This window comes from Heliangelus exortis, unplaced genomic scaffold, assembly GCF_036169615.1.
Source record: "Heliangelus exortis unplaced genomic scaffold, bHelExo1.hap1 Scaffold_288, whole genome shotgun sequence".
NCBI lineage: Eukaryota > Metazoa > Chordata > Aves > Apodiformes > Trochilidae > Heliangelus > Heliangelus exortis.
In genome coordinates this window covers 4,564-29,581 of record NW_027285965.1, presented here as the reverse complement: position 1 = coordinate 29,581, position 25,018 = coordinate 4,564, and the positions used below count along the sequence as shown (strand labels likewise).

The following is a 25,018-nucleotide window of genomic DNA, read 5'->3' as shown; positions in this document are numbered from 1 at the left end:
AAAATGGTGACTTTTTTTTTTTTTTCCCCAAGGAAAATCCTGTTTCAAATGCATTAAATATTTCACATGATCTGAAAGCAGTTGAGTCCCTGCAGAAGTGGAACCTGAAATAAGAAGGAATCATCCCTGTGGGCTGGGATCACCTTTAATTTGGGATTTTTTTGGAACAGGATGGACTTTTTTGTAAGCCATGGACACAGATTTTTTCTCTTGTATCCCCAAAATAACGAGGAGATGCCTTTGCAAATTTAAAACTTTTTAAATGTGGTTTTAAAGGGGGGTTTTTAAAAAATTCCACACTTAGATTAATTCTCCAGCTGCTGGAGAATCACCTCCAAACCTCCAGTATCACCTCAAAAAAAAAAGCACAAAAAAAAAAAAAATAATCACACCTGAGCATCCCTGCTGTTGCTAAATGTGAGCTCATCTTCCAGCTTTGCCTGGAATTGCACAAAAAAAGTGCAAAAAAGTGTCACAGCCTTGATATTTACATCCAGTTTTTTCCATGCTGGAATGTGCCAGGGAATTAGCATCTATTTTTTCACCCCCCCAAAAAAAAAATAACCCTGGTGATGATGGGAAAATTCTCCCAGCTCTGCCCATTCCTCCAGCTCTGGCAAAAATCATTTTTCCTCCAAATAATTTTTTTTCCAGCCTCTCCAGCTCTGCTTTTTTCCATTCCTTTTGCCCGAGGGATGAGGTTGAAATTCCAAGGGGGGGTCCGTGGGGTCCCTGAGGATCTCAGGGAGGGTCCTTGGGGGGTTCCTCTCCCTGGTGCTGCTTCTTGTGCCGAAGGATTTCGGTGGGGGTGAAGGTGAAATCCAGCTGGCAGATGGCACAGTGGTAGGACCGGTGGAGGATGGAAGTCTTGGAGGAGGTTTGGGATGGTTCCTCCAAGGAATCTGGGGAAAAAAAAGGGATCAGAAGTAAAATCAAGCTACCAGGAGCCTTTTTCTCCTCACCAAACGTGGCCTTGGGTGGGATTTAGGGACAAGGCCGGCCCGGCGAAGCCCTCACCCATCTTTGACCGTGAAGTGGGCTTCTCCAGGTTGGGTTTTTCCTTCTGGGAAGGGAAAATCCTAGAGTTGGCTGGGTTGGAAGGGACCTCAGAGCTCATCAAGTCCAACCCTTGCTCCACTCCCCCCGTGGTTCCCAGCCCATGGCACTGAGTGCCACATCCAGGCTCTTTGGAAATATCTCCAGGGATGGAGAATCCACCCCTTCCCTGGGCAGCCCATTCCAATGCCTGAGCACCCTCTCTGCAAAGAATTCTTTCCTAATATCCAACCTAAACCTCCCCTGGCAGAGCTTCAGCTCTGCCAGGGGAGGTTTAGGTTGGATATTAGGAAAAAAATCTTTAGTCCGTGCCCTCTTGTCCCACTGATATCAGCCCAACCCCCCCTGGCTCCAACCTCCTTTCAGGGAGTTGTAGAGAGTGATGAGGTCTCCCCTGAGCCTCCTCTTCTCCAGCCTCAACACCCCCAGCTCCCTCAGCCCTTCCTCACAGGAATTCTGCTGGATCCCTTCACCTCCTTTGGGCCTCCATCTCCTTCCTGAATTTCGGGGCCCAGAACTGGACACAGGACTCAAGCTGTGGCCTCCACAGGGGCAGAATCCCTTCCCTGGGCCTCTGGGCCACACTCTTCCTCATCCTCTTCCTCACTCTTCCTGATTTTTGGGGCCCAGAACTGGACACAGGACTCAAGCTGTGGCCTCACCAGGGGCAGAATCACTTCCCTGGGCCTCTTGGCCACCAGCCTAGGATTCCATTGGCCTTCTTGGCCACCTGGGCACACTGCTGGCTCACGGGCACCTTCCAGGTCCCTTTCTGCCACTCTGTGCTCCCCATGGGGTTGTTGTGGAAAAGTTCAGGCCCTGGCACTTGGAATGTTGAACCTCATCCCCTTGGGATCAGCCCAACCTCTCCAGGTCCCTCTGCAGAGCCCTCCTGCCTTCCAGCTGATCCACACTCCCCCCCAGCTTGGTGTCATCTGTGAATTTTCTGATGATGGACTCAATCCCTCATCTAAATTATCTATAAAGATATTAAAGAGAACTGGGCCCAACACTGATCCCTGGGGGACACCACGGCCGCCATTTTGGACACCACGGCCGCCATTTTGCTGCAGCCCCGTTCAGCCAGTTCCTGACCCAGCACAGAGTGATCCAGCCCTGGCTGATCCATGGGCTGACAGCTTTTCCAGGAGAAAAACCAAAAATCTCACCCTCGGGTGGTCGGCAAGAGCTCTCGTGACACATGCGTTCCATGGGGGTGAAGGGCATGTGGAGGTCACAGTGGGGACACGTCCAGAAGCTCCGTAGGCACTCGTTGTAGAGATCCGTGTCCATCTGGGAAAAAAACCCAACAAGGAACCTTTGGAATATTCCCAGGAAGGGGCTGGAAGGGATGGTGGGGGTTGTACTCACGTCCAAGCAGTTGTAGGTGAGAAAATCAGTCACCCTGTGGCCACCTTTCACCTCGTCAGGTTTCATCTCCAGCTCTTGGAAGAGCCTTGGGAGCCTTGGAGAAGCCGCCACCGTTTGGGGCCCAACGTAGAGGTTCTGCTTCTCCAGACCCGTGAGTTGACGCAAGCCATGAGGCACCTTCCAAAGGCCAAGGAGATGGTGGGGAACCACATTTCCTCCCCCTCATCCTCTCCTCTCCACCAGAGGTGGCACCAAGACCTCCTGCCCCAACCTCACCTCCATCTGGAGGAACTCCAGGAGCTTCCGAGTGAGCGCGGAGACGTCCCGGGAGCTGGGTCGACGTCCTGACTCCTCTCCCTGCCCTTCCAGGAGTTGATGGAGGAGTTTTTCCCAAGTGGAACGGAGCTGGAGAGCCCTGGAGAGGAGTCCAAGGGCGGAATCGGGGTCAGGAACGTGGAGCTCCAACCACCCATCTGCTACCAACCGGGTGCAGTCGGCGTTGGTGTCCAAGGAGCGGGAGAAGAGGAGGAGAACCTGGAGGAAAAAGCAAAAAGAGAACTCCAAAATTGGAGAGAAAGTTCTTGGAGGGTTTGGAGAGGATGAGGAGGGGAGAGAAGAGCTGACCTGAAGGGCTGGGACACGGACACAGTTGACCAAGTAGGGTTTGTTGGTCTCCAGCAGCGAGACGAAGGCGAGGAGCTGGTGGTGGGGGCTCAACCCTGCCTTGGGGTCTGCAAGAGGCACCTCAGCTTCACCCCAACCCTCTCCCCAACCCCATCCTTTGGGATTTGCTGCATCCCAAAGCCAGCAAGGAGCGGGAGGAGGCAGCTCCTCCAAAAATTGGGGTTCTCCAAACCTTTGGTGCCGCTGCACTCGGGTCCTTCCTCGTGGTGGAGAAGCTCCGGGTTGGCGGCGAAGATGGAGGTGGGATGAAGGACAACACCTTGCTTGGCTTTGGTGTGGAAAATCTGGAAGAAAAGAGGAAAAATGGTGTCAGGGAGAGAGGGGGGAGGGTGCTGGGGACACCTCGGAGGGGCGGGATGGGGAAGGGACCTGGTCGGAGTCTTTGCGGCCGCTGTTGAGGGGGTCGGGAACGGCCAACTGGGGGTAAAGCCCCCTGCAAAGGATGAGCTTGAGGAGAAGGAGCTGGGAGGAGGTGAGGCTTGAGCTGGACATGGCCTGGAGCTCCTCCATGTCGTGTCGGAGCTTGAACTTGACATCCTGGAGGAAGAAAAGAGGGAATTACGGCTGGAAACGGCCGGATCCGACCTCTGGGAAGGGAGAAGATGGAGGCGTTGGGGCTCACCTGGATATCAACTCCACGTTCTCCTTTCCCTCGGGTGCCACCGGGCTCTTCCTCTTCACCAGAGGACCCATTGGCTCCTTCTTCCAACCTCAACACCTTCCTCTTCCTCCCTTGGCTCTCGGCGTGGGAACGCCAGAGGCGGCGGAGTTCCCGGCGTTCCCGGCGCCGGCGGCCGTCGCCGTCGCCGCCTTGGGTTGGAGATTCCTCCACCAGTTGGTGGTCTCGGAGAAGTTCCTAAGTTGGGGAGGGGTCGTTGAGGCTTCAGGGGTTGAGTGGGGGGGAGGAAATGGGGGATTCTTTGAGGAATTTTGGGAAGCCCTCACCTGGAATTGGCTCCGGAGGTTGGCGGCCTCGTAGAGCCGATGCTCTTCCAAACCCCGGCGCCGGCACCACCGCCGGGAGCCTCCGCCCCGTGACGACTTCACCTGTGCCAGGATCATCCCAACTCAACCCTTCCGTTGGCCAAGGAGCCCCCGGCCCTCCCTGGCACCTCCTGAACCCCCCCGGATCAGCTCCTCAAAATTCCCACTTGGGTCCGAGAGGTCTCGGCCCAAAAAAACCTCCCCAGTCCCAAATGTGGCCTCAAAATTGCCCAAAATTCCCAAAATTGAGGACATTGAAGCCTCCCCGACCCCGAGGTTGTCTTTTTTTCCCCAAAATTCCCACCTGGATCCACTCCTTGAAGAGCCTGAAGTCTCCCCAACACCAAATTTGTCCCAATTCCCAAGGAATTCCCACCTGGATCCACTCCTTGAAGACCTTGGGACCTCCTCAACGCCAAATTTCTCCTTATTTCCCAAAAAACACCAAATTTGTCCCAATTCCCAAGGAATTCCCACCTGGATCCACTCATTGAAGAGGTTGAGCAGGGTCAGGGGGTCTCCATGGGGATTTTCCAGGGATTTCCGGGCGGCGGCGCAGTCGGGATCCGGGTGGGAATTCCTCAGGAAGGGGGAGGGGACGCTCAGCACCGCGGCCACCGTCAGGGTTGGCTCTGAGAGCCCAAAAAATGCCCCCAGGACCAACATTTTCCCTGGGTGGAGAAGAAAATGGGGAAAAAAATGAGGATTTTGGAGCATTTGGGGGGAAAATTGAGGTTTTGGGGGGAAAATTTGAGGTTTTTGGAGTATTTGAGGCACGAGGAAGAGCAAAGCTCAGTTTTTGGGGGGAAATAGAGGTTTTGGGGGTGAAAATTGAGGTTTTTGGAGTATTTGGGGCACGAGGAAGAGCAAAGCTCAGCTTTTTGGGTGGAAAACTGAGGTTTTTGGGGGAAAAATTGAGGTTTTTTGGGGGAAAATTGAGGTTTTTGGAGTATTTGGGGCACGAGGAAGAGCAAAGCTCAGCTTTTCGGGTGGAAAACTGAGGTTTTTGGGGGAAAAATTGAGGTTTTTGGAGTATTTGGGGCACGAGGAGGCACCATCAAGCCATCGGGGGTGGTCTGGTGAGCAAAGCTCAGCTTTTTTGGGGGGGAAAATGGAGGTTTTTGGAGCATTTTGGGCACTCACCCACCACCACATCCACGGGGAGCTGTGCCAGGAGGTTCCCAATGGGCGTCAGATCCTCAGAGTCATCCAGAGCTCCCTGTTCCTTCAGGTACCTCAAGGAGGTCTCCAGGCTGGCAGGAGGGGGTGGTTCCAGGAAGGGGAAGCTCCTGGGATCTCCCAATCCCATGTTTTTCAACTGGAAGAAGGAAACCACTTGGCACAAACCCCCAAAAGTGTCCCCAAAGTCCCCAAGAGCCCTCGCGCTCAGTTCGGGGGTCGCGTTTCGAAGCCTCCCCCTCCCCAAATTTCCTTAAATCCCCCGAATCCCAAAAAACACGGGGAGAGGGGAGCTCCTGGAGGTCACCTGGAGGACCAGGGTGTCCAGTGCCACCCGTTGGATCTCTGGAAGAGGATAAGGGGGGAAGGAGTCGTAGTCGGATTGGGAGTAGAGGCGGAAGCAGACGCCGGGGCCGGTTCTGCCCGCTCGTCCCTTCCGCTGCTCGGCGCTGGCCCGGCTGATCCAGAATTCCTGGAGCCTTTGGAGTTTGGCCTGAGGGTCGTAACTCATCTCCTTCACCTTCCCTGGAATGGGAATAAGAGCTGGAGAAGGGCTGGAGGATACGGGGAAGGGAAGGGAGAGCACGGGGAAGGGGACGGAGATGAGGCGGAAAAGTCCGGAGAGCAAAGAGGGGGTTTGGGGAATGGGGTAAAAAGTATGGAAAAGGGGCTGGAGAGGAATGAGGGGGTCTGGAGAATGTGGGGAAGGGTCTGGAGAACATGGAAAAGGGTTTGGAGAACATGGAAAAGGGTTTGGAGAATGTGGAGAATGTCCCAGACAGAAGAGAAGAAGGAGAAGGTCTGGGGGAAAAGGAGAAGGGTCTGGAGAAGGATCCTTCATCCTTCCTGGAAGGAGAAGGAAGGAAGGAGGAAAAAGGAAGGAAAAAGGAGAGAGAAGAGGAAGGGGGAGGGGGAAGGGAAAAAAAGGGAAAAAGGAAGAAAAGGGAAAAAAAGGGAAAAAGGAAGAAAAGGAAAAAGGGAAAAGGAAGAAAAGGGAAAAGGGAAAAGGGAAAAGGGAAAAGGGAAAAGGGAAAAGGGAAAAGGGAAAAGGGAAAAGGGAAAAGGGAAGGGAAGGGAAGGGAAGGGAAGGGAAGGGAAGGGAAGGGAAGGGAAGGGAAGGGAAGGGAAGGAAGGGAAGGGAAGGGAAGGGAAGGGAAGGGAAAGGAAGGGAAAGGAAGGGAAAGGAAGGGAAAGGAAGGGAAAGGAAGGGAAAGGAAGGGAAAGGAAGGGAAAGGAAGCTCAGGGTGGGGCTTCCCAGGTGCTGGAATGAGGAATCTTTACCAGAATCCAGGACGAAGCGGACGCCATCGATGGTGACCGAGGTCTCGGCGATGTTGGTGGCGAGGATGCACTTCCTGACCCCAGGAGGAGGAAGATCAAAAACCTGGAGGAGGAGGAGGAGAAGGAGGAGGAAGAACCCCCCCTCTGGCTGGGACTGGGACCAGTGCTGCAGGTCCCAGGAGGAGGTGACAGCTCCAACCTCCCCAGCTCCCTCTTGGTGGCCTCACTTCCTTCTGCTGAGCATGGGGGGGAGGTTGGGGGCAGCAAGGGGGGTGCAGGGATCCCCCCCCAACCCAAAAAAGGGGGTGCCAAGAGCACTGAATTCCAGGATTGAGGAATTCTGCTCATCCCTGGGCTCCCCTTGGCCACCCAACCATTGGCCACAGGTCCTGGAGTGCCACCAGCCACCCAATTCCTTGCCCACTCCACCCCTCGACTTCTCCATCCCTCAATCCCAGAGTTTTCCAACTTGGGAGAGCCTGGAAAAGTGGGATGGGGGCATGAAGATCCCCAAGGCCAAGGTTCTGCCTCTGGGTGGAGGAAATTCCAGGCACCAGCAGAGAGGTTGGGAGGGGAAAAGATTGAGGAAAACCCTGAGGAGAAGGATTTGGTGGAGGAGAAACCCAGGAACCAACCAGGTCCTGGGCTGCAGGAGCAAAAGTGGGGCCAGAAGGTCCTGGGGGGTTTCTCCCACCTGGAAAAATGAGTCCAGAAGGACACAGAGCACCTTAAAAATTTGGGTTTGGGTCTAAAAATTTGGGTTTGGGTCATTCTGGGTTTGACGTGGGGCTCAGCACCTTAAAAATTTGGGTTTGGGTCTAAAAATTTGGGTTTGGGTCTAAAAATTTTGGGTTTGGGTCTAAAAATTTGGGTTGGGGTCTAAAAATCTGGGTTTGGGTCAATCAGGGTTTAATGTGGGGCTCAGCACCACAAAAATTTGGGTTTGGGTCTAAAAATCTGGGTTTGGGTCATTCTGGGTTTAATGTGGGGCTCAGCACCACAAAAATTTGGGTTTGGGTCTAAAAATTTGGGTTTGGGTCATTCAGGGTTTAATACTGTGATCAGCACCTTAAAAATTTGGGTCTGAAGGAGCTCCAAAAAATCTGGGATGGGTCTCTGGACACGGGGGTGGAGTGAGAGGAGAAGGGGCAATGGGTTAAATCTTGGAGAAGGGAGATTGAGGTTGGAATAAGGAAGAAATTCCTTAATTTGAGGGTGGGGAGGTTCTCCCAGGAAGTTGTGGCAGCGTTGGAGGTCGGACGGGCTCTGTGGGAAGTGATGGAACTGGAAGAGCTTCCAAGCCCTTCCAGCATCCCCACGGATGACCCCAGGGCAAGGAGAAGGTGGGAAGTGCTCCAAATCCCTCTGGGATTGCCCAAGGAAACCAACCTTGTCCTGCTCAGCCACGGAGAGGGTGCTGTGGAGGGGGAGGACGACCCAACGTTGGGTGCGGGCGGCGTAGGCCTGGGTGGCCTCCAAAATGGCGCCGATCTCGGCCACGCCGCTGAGGAAAACCAAGAGGTCTCCACGTTCCTCTGGAGGGTACTTGTGGTCGATGGTTTGGAGGACCCGGAGGTAGGGAAGAGGATCCAAACGTTCCCCTCTTCCCGGGGGAGGAGCTGCTTCCTTGGGAATGGGTTGGTAGATGACCTACGAGGAAGAGGAGAAGCCAAGGGAGTTGTGGAGAGACCCCAAGGAGAAGCTGAGGCTCAAAAACTTCCCCCGAGATGGGAAAGAGCTTTCCAGGCAGCTGGAGCATCCCGAAATAAGTGGGGGGAAAGGGAATGGTGATGGTGGGCAACATGGAGATCAAGTGCAGGTTGGGTCAGGAGAGAGGAGAAAGGGGTGGAAAATAGGGAGGAGGTGTGGAGGGCAAGGAGGAAGGGTTTGGAGGACATGGAGAAGGGTTTGGAGGACAAGGAAAGGGTCTGGAGGACATGGAGAAGGGGTTGGAGGACATGGAGAAGGGTTTGGAGAAAAAGGAAAGGGTTTGGAAAACAAGGAAAAGGTCTGGAGAAGATGGAGAAGGGTTTGGAGAAGATGGAGAAGGGTTTGGAGAGCAAGGAAAGGGTTTGGAAGACAAGGAAATGGTCTGGAGGACATGGAGAAGGGTTTGGAGAAAAAGGAAAGGGTTTGGAAAGCAAGGAAAGGGCTTGGAAAAAAAGGAAAGGGTTTGGAGAGCAAGGAAAAGGGTTTGGAGAGCAAGGAAAAGGGTTTGGAAAAAAAGGAAAGGATTTGGAGGGAAAGGAAAAGGTTTGGAGGACATGGAGAAGAGTTTCGAGAGCAAGGAAAGGGTCTGGAGAGCAAGGAAAAGGGTTTGGAGAGCAAGGAAAGGGTTTGGAAAAAAAGGAAAGGGTTTGGAGGACACGGAGATGGCCTGGAGGGGAAGGAGGAAGATGTGGAGAACGTTTTGGAGAGGAAGAGGAAGGGTTTGGAGAGGGAGGAGGAGGTGGGAAGGCCACGGCAAAGCTCCGGAAAGCAAGAGGCAAGCAAGCTCCTCACCGAGATGGGGAAGATCCTCCCAGGCACCTGGAGCACTGGAGCACCCCCAAAATAGTTGGAAAAAAGGGAGATGTTGATGGTGGCCGACATCAAAACCAACTTGAGGTCGGGTCGGGAGGGGAGGAGGCGCCTGAGGACCCCCAGGAGGAAATCCCCGTGGAGGTGTCGCTCGTGGACCTCGTCGGCAACGAGGACGCGGTAGGAAGGGAGAGTTGGGTCCTTCTGGAGCTGCCGGAGCAGGAGCCCCTCAGTCAGGAAAAGGATCCTGGTGTCAGGAGAACGGGTGCTCTCGAAACGGATCTGGTAAGCAACCTGGGATTGGGAGCAGGAGGAAAAGGGAAAGGGGTTGAGGGTGAGGCGGGAAGAGGTGAGGGAGGGGAAGGGAAGGGTGGGAGGGGAGGGAAAAGGAGTTGGAGAGGAGGGAAAAGGGGTGGAGAGGAAGGAAAAGGGGTTGGAGAGGAGGGAAAAGGGGTGGAGAGGAAGGAAAAGGGGTAGAGAGGAGGGAAAAGGGGTGGAGAGGAGGGAAAAGGGGTTGGAGAGGAAGGAAAAGGAATTGGAGAGGAGGGAAAAGGGGTTGGAGAGGAGGGAAAAGGGAAAGGGGTTGAGGGTGAGGCGGGAAGAGGTGAGGGAGGGGAAGGGAAGGGGTGGGAGGGGAGGGAAAAGGAATTGGAGAGGAGGGAAAAGGGGTTGGAGAGGAGGGAAAAGGTCTGGAGAGGAGGGAAAAGGGGTGGAGAGGAGGGAAAAGGGGTTGGAGAGGAGGGAAAAGGGGTTGGAGAGGAGGGAAAAGGGGTGGAGAGGAAGGAAAAGGGGTGGAGAGGAGGGAAAAGGGGTGGAGAAGAGGGAAAAGGGGTTGGAGAGGAGGGAAAAGGGGTGGAGAGGAGGGAAAAGGTCTGGAGAGGAGGGAAAAGGGGTTGGAGAGGAGGGAAAAGGGGTGGAGAGGAGGGAAAAGGGGTTGGAGAGGAAGGAAAAGGGGTTGGAGAGGAAGGAAAAGGGGTGGAGAGGAGGGAAAGGAGAGGAAGGAAAAGGTGTGGAGGACATGGAGGAGCGTTTGGAGAAGATGGAGAAGGGTTTGGAGAAGATGGGAAAGGTCTGGAGAAGATGGAGAAGGGGTTGGAGAAGAGGGAGAAGGGGATGAAGAAGATGGAAAAAGTCTGGAGAAAATGGAAAAAGGTTTGGAGAGGAAGGAAAAGGTCTGGAGAGGAAGGAAAAGGTCTGGAGAGGAGGGAAAAGGTCTGGAGAGGAGGGAAAAGGTCTGGAGAAGATGGAGGAGGTTTGGAGAAGATGGAGAGGGTTTGGAGAAGATGGAGAAGGGGATGAAGAAGATGGAAAAAGTCTGGAGAAAATGGAAAAAGGTTTGGAGAGGAAGGAAAAGGTCGGGAGAGGAGGGAAAAGGTCTGGAGAAGATGGAGAAGGGGCTGGAAAAGATGGGAAAAGTCTGGAGAACAAGGAAAAGGATGTGGAGAACAAGGAATCCCAAGGCAGGAAGGAAGCGGTGGGCCCTCCCAGTAGCTCCCAGTTGCTCCCAGTTGCCTCACCTCCCTGCCATACTGGTGCAGGCTCTCCAGGGCCACGCGTTTGGCCAGGGAGACGCAGGCGATGCGGCGGGGTTGGGTGCAGCCCACGGGGCCGTATCCGGCTCCCACGAGGAACTGTGGGATCTGAGTGGATTTTCCACACCCCGTGTCTCCCGCAACCACCACAACCTGGTACCGGGCAACCAGGTCGAGGAACCGGTCCCGGAACCGGGCGATGGGCAGAACCGAGCGGTCCCGTTGGGTTTTGAGGAGTTTGGTGAAGTTTTGTTTTTGTGTGAAATCCCAAAAGTGTAAAAAAGCCCCAAGGAATTCCCGGAGTTTTTTCGGAGGGATCGGAAAATCCCGGGAAATCCTCGGAGGGGTCACGGAAAGGTTGAGGCGGTACCGGGGGTGGTACCGGGCTGGGAGATCCAATGGGGAGGAGGAGGAGGAGGTGGGAGGGTTCGGTTCGGGGTCGGGTTCTTCTCGCTCCTCCTCGTGGTCGCCTTGGGTTTTGCAGCTTCGGAACCGGCGGAGGCGGTGGAAAAAAACCCAAAAGTTGGTGACGTCATCGGAAGGACTCGCGTGGAAAAAAAGCTCCTCCAAGCGCCCCCGAGTGACGGGACAGGCCCAGTCCCACGCGGGGGGGGAGGGGTCCCGGTGGTCCCGGTGGTTCCGGTGGTGCCGGAGGTTCGGGGTCTCCTCCGACGGCATCTCCAGAGCTGGGATGGGGGGGGATGGGGAGATTCGGGGGGTCCCGGCTCCCCCCCCCGGTACCGGTTCTGCCCCCCCCGGTACCGGTTCTCCCCCTCCGGTGCCGATTCGCCCGGTCCCGGTTCGGTCTCCCCGGCCCCGGTTCCGGTTCTCCCCCTACGGTCCCGGTTCCGCCCCTCCCCGGCCCCGATTCGCCTGGTCCCGGTTTGGTCTCCCCGGTCCCGGTTCCGCCGCCCCGGTCCCGATTCCTCCTTCGGTCCCGGTTCTCACTCTCCGGTACCGATTCGCCCGGTCCCGGTCCCGGTTCCGCCCCCCCGGTCCCGGTTCTCACCCTCCGGTTCCGCCACCCCCGGTTCCGGTTCTCCCCTTTCGGTCCCGGTTCCCCTCCCCTCACTCCGGTCCCGGTTCCGGTTCCCCTCCCCTCACTCCGGTTCCGGTTCCGGTCCCGTCCCAGGCCCCGCCGCGCGCTCACCTCCGGGACGCGCCTCTCGCGGCCGCCAGGGGGCGCCTGAGGGGCAGGGGGCGGGGTCGCTAAAATGGGCGTGGTTATGTGAGGGGCGTGGTCAGGGGGTGGGCGGGGCCTTCCCGGAGCTGCGCGGAGGGGGCGGAAGCGCCGAACCCGCTGGGACCGGGGGGCACCCGAACCCCCCCCAACTGTCCCCAACTGTCCCCAACTGCCACCAGTGTCCCCCCCGTGTCCCCCACGGTGTCCCCAGTGCCCCCCCCCCGTGTCCCCAACTGCCCCCTGTGTCCCCATTGCCCCCAGTGTCCCCCCGTGTCCGCCAGTGTCCCCAAATGTCCCCAGTGCCACCAGTGTCCCCCCCAGTGTCCCCAGCTGTCCCCAGTGTCCCCAGTGCCACCAGTGTCCCCCACATTGTCCCCAACAGCCCCCAGTGTCCCCAAGTGCCCCCCCCAGGTCCCCACCCCCCTCAGGAGGTGACACAACCCCCAGGGGCCACCACACCCCCCCAAGGATGTCCCCAGGCCACTCTGGGGACATTTTTTTGTGTCACCTCCCCCCCCTGGAGACAGCAGGAACCCCCAAGAAGGAGAACGCTGATTGGACAAGAGGAACTTCCTGGTTCTTCACCTGAGGCCACCAAGGGGACAGGGAAAGGGCCACCAAGGGGACAAGGAAGTGGCCACCAATGGGGACAGGAAAGGGCCACCAAGGGGGACAGGGAAGGGGCCACCATGGAGGACAAAGAAAGGGCCACCAAGGGGACAGGGAAAGGGCCACCAAGGAGGACAAAGAAGGGGCCACCAATGGGGACAGGAAAGGGCCACCAAGGGGACAGGGAAGTGGCCACCAAGAGAACAGGGAAGGGGCCACCAAGGAGGTGTCATCAGGGTTTTGAGGTGGAAAGTGAGGAGAAGGGGGTGGTGGCCACGGGGACCTCCTGAACCCTTCACCCTCAACTTCCTGGTTCTCCACCTGAGGTCACCAAGGGGGACAGGGAAAGGGTCACCAAGAGAATAGGGAAAGGGCCACCAAGGGGACAGGGAAAGGGCCACCAAGGAGGACAAAGAAGGGGCCACCAATGGGGACAGGAAAGGGCCACCAAGGGGACAGGAAAGGGCCACCAAGGGGGACAGGAAAGGGCCACCAAGGAGGTGTCATCAGGATTTTGAGGTGCAAAGAGAGGAGAAGGGGGTGGTGGCCACGGGGACCTCCTGCACCCTTCACCTCAGACCAAGGTGCTGACGCTCTGCTCGTCCACGGGCAACTTGGCCTTGGTGTCCCCCGTGGTGGTGGTGGTGGTGGTGGCACCGGTGGCGGCGGTGGCGGCGGTGGTGGGGTCATCGCTGAGGACGCCCCTGAGGACGGCTCTCCAGGACCTCTGGAACTTGTCCCTGAAGTCCCGGCCCATGATGACGTAGATGATGGGGTTGACGCAGCTGTTGACGTAGGCGACGCCGGCGACTGCGGGGTCGGCTTCCAGGGCGCCCTTGTAGAAGCTGCTCTGGGGTTGGCTGGAGGCCAAGATCAAGCCCACCACGTGGTAGGGCAGCCAACAAACGAAGAAGCTCCCGATGACCGCCAGGATGAGTTTGAGGGCCCGGCGGGACCGGGCGAAGCCTTTGGTGTGGACGCGGAGGAGGAGGAAGCCGTAACACCCCGTGATGGCCACCAAAGGCACCAGGAAGCCACAGAGGAAGCGGGTGACGGCCACGGCCACCTCGGTGAGACGCTGGTGAGGTCCCACCAGGGAGTAACTCAAGACACAGGTGACCTTCTCGGAGAAGTCGTCGGAACGAAGGGTCCGGAAGACGAAGGAGGGAAGGGTGAGGAGCCCGGCCAAGAACCAAGCGGCGGCGCAAACCCCTCGGGCCACCCCCAAGGTCCGGTGGTTCTGACACCAAACGGGGCGGGCGACCAAGGCGCAGCGGTCGGCGCTGATGGCCACCAAGAGGAGGACGCTGGCGAACATGTTGAGGACGGTGAGGGAGGGGAGGAGCTTGCAGGCGAAGCCACCCAAGGGCCAATGGTGGTCCCAGGTCAAGGGGAGGGCCAAGAAGGGCAAGGCCAAGCAGCAGAGCAGGTCGGCCACCGAGAGGTTGAGGAACCAAACGCCGTTGACCGTGCGGCGCAGCTCGAAGGCCGTGACCCAAACGACGGCCCCGTTGCCCAAGACCCCCAGAAGGAAGATGAGGGCGTAGAGGGTGAGGATGAAGCGGTGGCCGTGAGAGACCTGGAAGCCATCGAGGTCCTCCATGGAGTAATCGCCCCAGGAGGAGGCGTTGGAGGTGGAGTTGGCCATGGGGTAGTCAAACATCCACCAACCTGGAAGTGTGGGGGGTGAGGACAGGAAACAAAGGTTGGGGCTGGAGGAACCTCCAGGGATTGGGGTTGGAGGAACCTCCAGAGAGTGGAGGAACCTTCAGGGATTGGAGGAACCTCCAGGGATTGGGGTTGGAGGAACCTCCAGGGATTGGGGTTGGAGGAAACTCCAGGGATTGGAGGAACCTCCAGGGATTGGAGGAACCTCCAGGGATTGGGGTTGGAGGAAACTCCAGGGATTGGGGTTGGAGGAAACTCCAGGGATCGGGGTTGGAGGAACCTCCAGAGATTGGAGGAACCTCCAGGGATTGGAGGAACCTCCAGGGATTGGGGTTGGAGGAAACTCCAGAGATTGGAGGAATCTCCAGGGATTGGAGGAACCTCCAGGGATTGGAGGAACCTCCAGGGATTGGGGTTGGGGAAAACTCCAGGGATTGGAGGAACCTTCAGGAATTGAGGTTGGAGGAACCTTCAGGGACTGAGCTTGGAGGAATCTCCAGAGATTTGTGTTGGAGGAACCTTCAGGGATTGGAGGAACCTCCAGGAATTGGGGTTGGAGGAACCTTTAAACATTTGGGTTGGAGGAACCTCCAGAGATTGGAGGAATCTCCAGGGATTGGAGGAACCTCCATGGATTGGAGGAAACTCCAGGGATTGGAGGAATCTCCAGGGATTGGAGGAACCTCCAGGGATTGGAGGAACCTCCAGGGATTGGAGAAAACTCCAGGGATTGGGGTTGGAGGAACCCAGACCTCTCTGCTGGTCACCACCATCACCTCCCCCTTCATCCCAAGGTCTCCTCCTTCCTGGGGAGGTGACACCACCACCCCCAGGAGCCCCCGGTCCCTCCTTGGCCACCAAGGAAGTGCCCATTGCCCAACTTCCTGCCCGAAGTGCCCAGCTGCGTGGTGCAAGAAGTTGGGATGAGGAAACACCCGGGGAGGAGCTGCCCCTCCAGCAGCTTCTCCGTCACCTCCATGGGGGGTGGCAAGGGGGACAACCTGGGGAAGTTCTGAGAACCTCTGGGGGTCACCCCAAAAGCAGGAGAAGTCCCCAAAACCCAAAGAGGAACCAACCCCAAAAGGGTGGAGGTGACCCCAGAAGAAAATCTCAGAGCTCAAAGCATCTTGAGGAGATAAAAAAAACCCCAAAAGTGAATGAAAAACACTGGAGAAGTTCTCAGAACCTCTTGGGGTCACCCCAAAGGCAGGAGAAGACACAAAAGACCCCAAAACCCAAAGAGGAACCAACCCCAGAAGAAAATCTCAGAACCCAAAGCATCTTGAGGAGATAAAAAAACCCCAAAAGTGAAGGAAAAACCTGGAGAAGTTCTCAGAACTTCTTGGGTCACCCCAAAAACAGAGGACACAGAGACCCCAAGACCCAGAGAGGAAAGGGGGGCACGAGGTGACCCCAAAGGTGAAGGAAAAACCCTTGGAGAAGTTCTCAGAACCTCTTGGGGTCACCCCAAAGGCAGGAGAAGACACAAAAGACCCCAAAACCCAAAGAGGAACCAACCCCAGAAGAAAATCTCAGAACCCAAAGCATCTTGAGGAGATAAAAAAACCCCAAAAGTGAAGGAAAAACCCTGGAGAAGTTCTGAGAACCTCTTGGGGTCACCCCAAAAACAGAGGACACAGAGACCCCAGGACCCAAAGAGGAAAGGGGGGACGTGGTGACCCCAAAAGTGAAGGAAAAAACCCTGGAGAAGTTCTCAGAACCTCTTGGGGTCACCCCAAAAGCAGAGGACACAGAGACCCCAAGACCCAAAGAAGGAAAAGGGGACAAGGTGACCCCAAAGGTGAAGGAAAAACCCTGGAGATGCTCAGAGGGGGTTTTGGAGGAGAAAAAAAAGAAAAAACCCAAAAGATTTGGGTCCCCCCACGTCACTCACCAGGGTCCTGGGTGGCTGTGACCGTTGTCCCCACCCGGGGCGTCCATGGGGGAGAGGAAGGGAGAAGGGGGAAGAAAGCAAAAAAAAAAAAAAAAAAAAAAGAAAAAAGAAGAAGGAAGCCACCAGCCCTGGGAGGAGGGGACAAAAGGGACCTGGAGAAGGTTGGGCCCCAAAGTTTGAGGTCGAGGGAGGGCAAGGAAGGGACCTCAGAAGGGGGAAAAGTGGAGGGGAGGGAGGGGGTGACCCCCAAAAAAAATTTTTTTTTGAGAGGATGGGGATGAGGTGGTGGCCCTGGGGGCATGGAGGAGACAACCAAAGCTCCTCAGGAGCCCCAAAACCTCCTCTGGGACCTTCAAAACCTCCTCAGGAGCCCCAAAACCTTCTCCAGGACCCCAAAACCTCCTCAGGAGCACCCAAAATCTCCTGATCTCACCCCAAAAGCTCCTCAGGAGCCCCAAAACCCTCTCTGAGGACCCCATGCACCTCCTGTCACCCCAAAACCTTCTCTGGGACCTTCAAAACCACCTCAGGAGCACCCAAAATCTCCTGGTCTCACCCCAAAAGCTCCTCAGGAGCCCCAAAACCTTCTCTGAGGACCCCATGCACCTCCTGTCACCCCAAAAACCTCTTCAGGAGCCCCCAGAAACCTCCTCTGGGGCCTTCAAAACCTCCTCAGGAACACCCAAATCTCCTGGTGTCACCCCAAAACCTCCTCTGGGACCTTCAAAACCTCCTCAGGAGCACCCAAAATCTTCTGGTCTCACCCTAAAAGCTCCTTGGGAACTTTCCTGCCTTTCATGTCACCCCAAAACCTCCTCAGGAGCCCCCCAAAACCTTCTCTGAGGACCCCATGCACCTCCTGTCACCCCCAAAACCACCTCAGGAGCACCCAAAATCTCCTGATCTCACCCCAAAACCTCCTCAGAAGCCCCAAAAACCTTCTCTGGGACCTTCCAAACCTCCTCAGGACACCCCAAAACCCCCTCTTTGAGCCCCCACCCACCCCCCCATTTTTGTGGCTTGGAGAGGAGGTGGAAGGGACCCCCAAGACCAAGGACCAAGCGTGGAGAATATTTTGGAATTTTATTTCCCAAAGATCTGAAGGAGAACCAAGATGGGGAAGAGAGGGGGGGGGACGGGGACCCTCCACCCCTCCCCCCAACATCTCCAGGGTGGGGGACCCCAAAAAAACCCCCCAGGTTAAGGAGGAACCCAACTGGAGATCCCAAAGCCTTTTTGGGAACCTTCTGCTCCTCCTCTCGGAGATCCTAAAGGATATTTAGGGGATTTTTGGGGGTTTTGTGGGTTTTTTTGGGGGTGCTTCACCCACTTTTATTCCTCAGAGTCCAAAGAGGTCCCGGGGGGGTGTGGGGGGTGGTGTGAAGGAGGTGCCACCTCTGGAGGACTTCGGGGTCTTGGGTGGTCTGAGGGAGAAGAAGAAGAAGATGGAGACGGCGCCGGAAAGCGGCCAGAATTTGGGTGGAAAAGCAGGATTTGAGCCCTGATTTCACTTCCTTGGGTGAAGGAGGGGAGGCTGCTTCACCCTTGGGTGCCCCCCAAGTGGGTGGGTGCCCCCCCAAGTGGGTGGGTGCCCCCCCAAGTGGGTGGGTGCCCCCCAAGTGGGTGCATCCAACCCTCAGCTATTGGATCTTCTCAGGAGTTTTGATCGACTCCCCCGCCCAAAACAAAAAAAAATTTTTAATTTTTAAAACACCCCCCGCCTCCTATTTTTTTTTTTTTTTTCTGGCTTTTTGAAAGTTTTGAGCCTCACCCCTTTTCCAGGAAAAAAAAAAAAATAAAAAATTCAACCCCTCAGGGGTCTTTGGGATGAAAAATTTAATCCACGCGGCGACTGCCGACAGGAGCCCTGAAAACGTTGGAAAACCCCCAAGAAATCCTTCCCCCCCCCCAAAAAAAAAAAACCTCCCCAAAATCGATAGAAATGAGGAAAAAAAAGGTGAAGGAGGGTGAGGGAGGCTGTGGAGTAAAGGAGGGAGAGGGGACAGAGGGACAAAAGTGTCCCCAAGGCCACCCCGAAGCCGCCTCAAGGGGAATTTTTAGGGAAACGAACCCGTTGGAAGTTGGAATCTCCACCCTACCCGGGGGCATCTCCACCTCTGGCTGCTTGGAAACATCTGGGGGGGGTCAAGAAGAAAAAAAATGGAGGTTTGGACCCCCCCAAAAATGGAGGGTGAGGTCCCCAACCCAGCTGGGTTGTGACTTCCTCCCCGTCACCTGGGATTGGTTTTCCGCCGTTTCTTCCGACTCCGAAGGTTCCACCACTTCCTCCTCCTCCTCCTCCTTCCCTCCCTGGGCTTGGATTTCAGGGGGGGGTCCCCGGTTTTGGGGTCCCCCCGAGGGCTCGGTCACCTCCCCAGGGGTTAATCCTGAAGTGGGGGTGTGGGGGGGGACAAAAAAATGGGGACAAACAGGGACAAAACGTTGGTTGCTCGACCCCTTCCTCCTGCTCCCTGTTCTCCCCCTCCCTCCAAAAAAAAAAAAAAAATCCCCCCCCAAAAAAAGGGAATCCCAGGACTTGAAACCAAAGTTGGGGGGGAGTGTCCCCCCCCCCCCTTGGGTGTCCCCCCCCAATTTGGGGACAATGGCACCCCACCACGGGATTGTCCCCAAGGTGCCACCTCCATCCCAGATGGGGTGGGGACCCCCAAGGGGAAAAAAGGGGTTCAGAACCCCCCAATTTTCAGCTGGAAGGGGGGGGGGGCAGCACTAGGTTGGTTTTTTTGGGGGGGGGGGACACACACGCACTGTGGGGGGGGTCTCCTTGGCTGCCATCTTCCTCCTCCTCCTCCTCTTCCTCTTCTCTCCTCCTCGCTGACGTCTTCCATTGATCTTCATCCTCCTCGGGGCCCAAGGAAGTTGGGGGGTCCAGGGGGGCTTCTTCAACCTTGGAGTTAAAGTTTGGGGAGGGGGGGGGGGCTGAAAAATGGGTCCTGAGGAGCTGTCAGACCCCCCCAACTCACCCAAAAGGGATTTTTTACCTCTTGGTTCCCAACGTTCTCCACCGGCGCCGGAGTTTCCGCGGCGTCCCAGCGGTCATCGTGCATGCTAAGGGGGGGTTTATGATGAAAAAAGGGGGCAAAACCCCCCCCAAAAAAATATAAATTTGAGGTCTAAACTCACCTGTAAGTTTTGGGACCCCCTCCTCGGCTCTTCCTCCTCCGCTGAGCACGGGGGTTGGGGGAGAAACTCCCCAAAAGTCGGAGGTTTGGGCAAAAGGCGCCGGGGTTCCGCGTCTACCACGGCGCCGTCCTTGAACCTGAAATAAAAATCAAAAGAAAAAGAGGGGGGGGGGGATTGACACCAAAGGGGGGAAGAACCCCAAAAATCTACCCCCCCCCTCCTAGGGGCAGCACCCAAAATGGCACCGACACCCCCAAAATGGGGACCTCAGGGATCAAAGTGGGGCCTCGGAGGGTAAAAAAACGGCGGCCTGAAGGCCAAGGTGAGGCCTAAAGATCCAAACTGGGGCTGGAAGGTCCCCAAACTGGGCCTTGGGTGGGAAGATGGGGGTGGGAGTGCCCCAAAAACCCCCAAAATGACACACAGACCCCCCCAAATGGCACCTGGAACCCCCAAAATGGCCCCCAGACCCCCCAAAATGGCCCCTGGACTCCCAAGATGGCCCCTGGACCCCCAAGATGGCCCCTTAGACTTCCAATGTGGCCCCTTGAACCCCCAAAATGGCCCCCCCAGACCCCCCAAGATGGCCCCTTGGCCCCCCCAAGGGCTCCCCACATGCTCTCTGTTTTCTCGGCGTCCCACTCGCGCCGCCATTGGCCGCCGGGTTTCCGGTGCCGTTCCAGGCGCTGCCGATCGATCTCTTCCGCTCCTTCTTCCAGCGGACGTACTCGGCGCGTTCCCGGCCCGTCATGGAGAGGGTCATGTCCACCTGGACCCCATTTATTGGGGCTGGGGTGACGGCCCTGGGGAGTTGACAGCACCCAAAGGACCCCTCGAGCTTCCCAACCAAACCTCGGGAGCCGATTCCACCCCACGGAGAACGGCGCCCAACGTGGGGCCCAAACATGGGGGGCCCCCAAAATGTGGAGGCCCAAAACGTGGAGGCCCAAAACGTGGAGGCCCAAAACGTGGAGGCCCAAAACGTGGAGGCCCAAACGTGGAGGCCCAAACGTGGAGGCCCAAACGTGGAGGCCCAAAACGTGGAGGCCCAAACGGTGGAGGCCCAAACGTGGAGGCCCAAACATGAGGCCCAAAACGTGGAGGCCCAAAACGTGGGCCCAAACGTGGAGGCCCAAACGTGGGATCTTAACATGAGGCCCAAAACGTGGAGGCCCAAACGTGGAGGCCCAAACGTGGAGGCCCAAACGTGGAGGCCCAAAACGTGGGGCCCAAACGTGGAGGCCCAAAACGTGGAGGCCCAAAACGTGGAGGCCCAAAACGTGGAGGCCCAAACGTGGAGGCCCAAAACGTGGGGCCCAAACGTGGAGGCCCAAACGTGGAGGCCCAAACGTGGGATCTTAACGTGGGGGCCAAAACGTGGAGGCCCAAACGTGGAGGCCCAAAATGTGGAGGCCCAAACGTGGAGGCCCAAATGTGGGATCTTAACATGGGGCCCAAAACGTGGAGGCCCAAACGTGGAGGCCCAAAACGTGGAGGCCCAAACATGAGGCCCAAACGTGGAGGCCCAAAACGTGGAGGCCCAAACGTGGAGGCCCAAACGTGGGGCCCAAAACGTGGAGGCCCAAACGTGGAGGCCCAAACATGAGGCCCAAACGTGGAGGCCCAAAACGTGGAGGCCCAAACGTGGAGGCCCAAACACGAAGCCCAAACGTGGGGGGCCCAACATGGGGCACCTACCTGGCCTTGTGAGGTTTTCTCTCGTTCCATCCCAGCTTTGACTTTGTCAAAATCCGTTCCCCCCCAGTTCCGGACGTGGCGGCGACTTCCGTCCCGGCGGGTCGGAGTCTTGGAAGGGCCCGGAACGCCGGGGATCATCCAGGAAATTCCTCACCGGGTTCTTCTCGTGGAGCCCGTCCTGAAATCGAGATAATTAAAAAAAAAAAAAGAGGTTGGGAACTCCAAAAAAAGGAGAAAATTGGGAGCCAATCAGCTGCCCCTGCTCCCTCACCCGTTGGTTCCTCTCGTACTCAGCGATTTTTTCCATCTCTTCGTTCATTTTCTCGATGTTTTGGCGCCGCCGCTCTTCCCATTCCTGGGGAGACCCAAAGCCACCTGGGACAAACCAGCTGCACCCCAAAATTCCCAACTGGACCCCAAAATCCCCACCTGGGCCCCAAAAAAGCACAATCTGGGCTCCAAAAACACAACCTGGGCCCCAAAAACACAACCTGGGCCCCCCAAAAACCCAACTGGACCCAAAACCACCCAACCTGGACCCCAAAAAACCCAATTTGGACCCAAAAATCCCCACCTGAATCCCAAAAAACCCACCATTTGGACCTCAAAAACCCAACTTGGACCCCAAAACACCCAACTGGACCCCAAGACCCCAACCTGGACCCCAAAAACCCAACTTGGACCCAAAACCACCCATTTGGACCCCAAAACCCCAACCTGGACCCCCCAAAAAAACATTTGGACCCCAAAAACCCAACTTGGACCCCAAAACCCCAACCTGGACCCCAAAACCCCAACCTGGACCCCAAAAACCCCCATTTCAACCCCAAAACCCCAACCTGGCCCCCCAAAAAAACAATTTGGACCCCAAAAACCCAACTTGGACCCCAAAACCCCCCATTTGGACCCCAAAACCCCCACCTGGCCCCCCAAGCCCCCCCCTCCCCACCCACCTTGGACTTTCGGTCGGACTCCGGGGTCCCCCCCCAGCCCCATTCCGGGTCCCCCCCTTCCCCGGGATCGTCCCCCCCGTGCCCCTCCCCCCCGGGGGTCCCATCCCAAAGGGAATTTTTGGGGTGATCCCCCCGGGAGAGGTGATGGGGGGGTCCTGACCCCCGGCGAGGTTTTGGGGTGCTGGGGGGCTTCTTCCCGGGGGGCTTCTCCTGGAAAAAAGGGGGGGGGGGAGACAAAAAAACCCCATAAATTACTGCCTGCACCCCAGTTGTCACCTGAACCCCAAAAATGTCACCTTGGACCCCAAAAACTGCCCCTTGGACCCCAAAATGGTGCCCTGGGCACCCCAAATGTCACCTGAACCCCAAAAATGTCACCTTGGACCCCAAAATGGTGCCTTGGACCCCAAAAAAATCACCTGAACCCCCACAGATGGCACAGGGGACCCCAAAAATGTCACCTTGGACCCCAAAATGGTGCCTTGGACCCCAAAAAAATCACCTGAACCCCCATAGGTGGCACTTGGGACCCCAAAACCTGCCCTTGGACCCAAAACATTGCCCTGGGCACCCCAGTTGTCACCTGAACCCCAAAAATGTCACTTTGGGCCCCAAAACCTTCCCCTTGGACCCCAAAACGTTGCCCCAGTTGTCACCTGAACCCCAAAAATGTCACCTTGGACCCCAAAAAGGTCACCTGAACCCCATAGGTGTCACAGGGGACTCCAAAAACCTGCCCCTTAGACCCCAAAACGTTGCCCTGAGCACCCGAAATGTCACCTGAACCCCAAAAATGTCACCTTGGGCCCCAAAACCTTCCCCTTGGACCCAAAACGTTGCCCTGGGCACCCCAAACGTCACCTGAGCCCCCCCAGATGTCCCCAAGGGCCCCCCCAGACTCACCCCGGGGGGGTCGCTGCCCGGGGGGGTCCCCCTGTCCCCCCTGTCCTCCGGGGGGGTCTCGGGGGCTGTCACTGCCCCCCCCTCCTGCTCCGCTTTCCTCCGATCCTCCTCGATCTCCTGAGGGAGGGACCCGCTTCCTGTCACCCTGATGACGTCACGGCCCCGCCCCGTGACGTCACGCGACCCCCCGTGACGTCATCCTCCCCCACCCCTGTGACGTCACAGCCGCCCTCTGTGTGACGTCACCAGCCCCTCGTATGACGTCACACGCCCTCCCCGCCACCACACCCATTCCTATGACGTCATCCCCACCCCTGTGATGTCACAGCCCCTTGTGTGACGTCACCACCCTCTCACGTGACATCACCACCCTTCGTATGACGTCATCACCCCTTGTATGACATCACACACCCCGAGAGGTGATGTCAAACCCCACCCCCCCAAATGACATCACACACCCTCTATGACATCATCCCTGCCCCTGTGATGTCACCACCCCTTGTGTGACGTCACCACCCCCCCGTACATCACACCCCCCATACGATGTCACCCCACATTCCTATGACGTCATCCCCACCCCCGTGATGTCACAGCCCCCTCTGTGTGACATCACCCCCCACCCCCCCCGTATGACATCATTCCCGCCCTTATGACGTCACCGCCAGGGTTAGGGGGTGGGGGTGGGGGGGAGGGCTCAGGGTGCAAACCCCTCCCCCCTCCCCTCCCCTCCCCCCCCCAGTTCCGGTTCCGGTTCGGGCCCCTCCCCACCTGGTACCGCCTCAGCAGGGCCCGGTTCTTCCTCCTCAGGGCCTCGATCCGCAGCTCCAGCTCCGCAGCCGCCTCCTCCCGGGACGGCAGCGCCAGGGCCGCCGACTGCGGGGGGAGGGGGGGGGAAAACGGGGGGGTCAGGACCCCCAAAAACAAACCCCGGGACACCCAGAACCCCCCCCCGGGACCCCCAGAGCCCCCCCAGAACCCCCCCAGAACCCCCCCCGGGACCGGCACAGCCCCCCCAGACCCCAAAGATCCTCCGGGACCCCCAGAACCCCCCCGGGACCCCCGGAACCTCCCCTGGGACCAGCACAGCCCCCCCAGACCCCAAAGGTCCTCCGGGACCCCAAAAGAGCCCCCGGGACCCCCAGAACCCCCTGGGACCCCCAGAACCTCCCCCAGAACCCCCCCAGAACCCCCCGGGACCAGCACAGCCCCCCCAGACCCCCAAAAACACCCCCGGGACCCCCAGAACCCCCCCGGAACCTCTCCAGGACCGGCACAGCCCCCCCAGACCCTAAAGATCCCCCCGGGACCCAAAAGAGCCCCCGGGACCCCCAGAACCCCCCTGGGACCCCCAGAACCTCTCCCAGAACCCCCCCGGGACTGGCACAGCCCCCCCAGGACCCCAAAGATCCCCCAGAACCCCCCGGGACCTCCCGAGAGCCCCCACAGGACCCCCCGAACCTCCCGGGACCCAAAAGATCCCCGGGACCTCCCTGAGACCCCAGAACCTTCCCCGGGACCCCCAGAGTCCCCCCGGGACCCCCGGAACCTCCCCAGAACCCCCCCCGGGACCGGCACAGCCCCCCCAGACCCCCCCGGGACCCCCAGAACCCCCCCGGGACCCCAAAAGATCCCCCAGGACCCCCCCGGGAACCCCCGGAACCCCCCCCAGGACCCCAAAAGAGGCCCCGGACGCCCCTGGAACCCCCAACCAGCCCCCCCCGGGATCCCGGAACCCCCCCAGGATCGGCACAGTCCCCCCAGACCCCCAAAGAGCCCCCGGGACCCCAAGAGAGCCCCCGGGACCCCCCCAAATCGCCCCCGGTTCCGTTTCTCACCATGGCGGCGGCCTCGGAGCCTCCGTGTCGTCACTTCCGCTTCCGCCGCAGGGCGGGAGGAGGCGGGGGAGGAGGGGGGAGTCTTAAAAGGGCGATGGCAGCAGCCGAATAGGTGGGGCCCACCCAAAGGGGGTGTCGCCGCTGTGTCCCCTCCTCGCGGGGCAGCTCTGACCGGGGACACCCCCGTGGGTGTCGTGTCCCCCCCACGCACGTGTCCCTCTTGTCCCCGTGTCCCCCCCTCTGTCCTCTTCCTGGGGCCCCACGTGTCCCCACGTCCTCCCGTGGCCCCCAAGTACCCCCGTGTGTCCCCCATGTCCCCAAGTCCCTCTTGTCCCCCCCGTGTCCCCAAGTCCCTGCTGTCCCCATGTGTCCCCCCCGTGTCCCCCCCAATGTCCCCAAGTCCCTTTTGTCCCCCTCGTGTCCCCCCCAAGTCCCTGCTTTCCCCCCTTGTCCCCCCCCAATGTCCCCAAGTCCCTGCTGTCCCCATGTCTCCCACGCGTGTCCCCAAGTCCCTCTTGTCCCCCCGT

The 25,018-nt window shown here is 58.0% G+C and overlaps 3 protein-coding genes across 4 annotated transcripts; all 3 read right to left on the bottom strand.

Annotated features, from left to right (window-relative positions):
- Nucleotides 1-653: 653 nt before the first annotated feature.
- DHX34 (DExH-box helicase 34) lies at nucleotides 654-11,668 on the bottom strand. Its single transcript, XM_071732671.1, has 17 exons — nucleotides 11,617-11,668; nucleotides 10,593-11,293; nucleotides 9,058-9,369; nucleotides 7,945-8,205; nucleotides 6,556-6,658; nucleotides 5,582-5,799; nucleotides 5,239-5,413; nucleotides 4,573-4,766; nucleotides 4,057-4,158; nucleotides 3,734-3,967; nucleotides 3,481-3,648; nucleotides 3,284-3,395; nucleotides 3,052-3,158; nucleotides 2,704-2,961; nucleotides 2,428-2,604; nucleotides 2,226-2,349; nucleotides 654-902 (listed from the first exon to the last, which is right to left on the bottom strand). Exons 2-17 carry the CDS (start codon nucleotides 11,283-11,285, stop codon nucleotides 742-744), a joined length of 3,399 nt encoding a protein of 1,132 aa, XP_071588772.1. The 5' UTR covers nucleotides 11,286-11,293; nucleotides 11,617-11,668; the 3' UTR covers nucleotides 654-741.
- A 642-nt stretch (nucleotides 11,669-12,310) lies between these two features.
- C5AR1 (complement C5a receptor 1) lies at nucleotides 12,311-14,351 on the bottom strand. 2 transcript variants are annotated; one of them, XM_071732673.1, is made up of 2 exons: nucleotides 12,973-14,351; nucleotides 12,311-12,704 (listed from the first exon to the last, which is right to left on the bottom strand). In XM_071732673.1, exon 1 carries the CDS (start codon nucleotides 14,060-14,062, stop codon nucleotides 12,974-12,976), a length of 1,089 nt encoding a protein of 362 aa, XP_071588774.1. In that variant the 5' UTR covers nucleotides 14,063-14,351; the 3' UTR covers nucleotides 12,311-12,704; nucleotide 12,973. The 2 variants fall into 2 exon arrangements, with proteins under 2 accessions (XP_071588774.1, XP_071588773.1); XM_071732672.1 differs by lacking the exon at nucleotides 12,311-12,704 and having other exon boundaries at nucleotides 12,797-14,146; nucleotides 14,185-14,350.
- A 3,849-nt stretch (nucleotides 14,352-18,200) lies between these two features.
- CCDC9 (coiled-coil domain containing 9) lies at nucleotides 18,201-24,804 on the bottom strand. Its single transcript, XM_071732670.1, is given in 13 exon segments — nucleotides 18,201-18,348; nucleotides 18,728-18,866; nucleotides 18,961-19,027; nucleotides 19,103-19,238; nucleotides 19,718-19,905; nucleotides 20,801-20,900; nucleotides 20,902-20,978; nucleotides 21,072-21,155; nucleotides 21,754-21,793; nucleotides 21,795-21,963; nucleotides 22,657-22,773; nucleotides 23,425-23,529; nucleotides 24,492-24,804. Coding segments are annotated over 11 exon segments (1,341 nt in total). The 3' UTR covers nucleotides 18,201-18,348; nucleotides 18,728-18,866; nucleotides 18,961-19,015.
- Nucleotides 24,805-25,018: the final 214 nt, after the last annotated feature.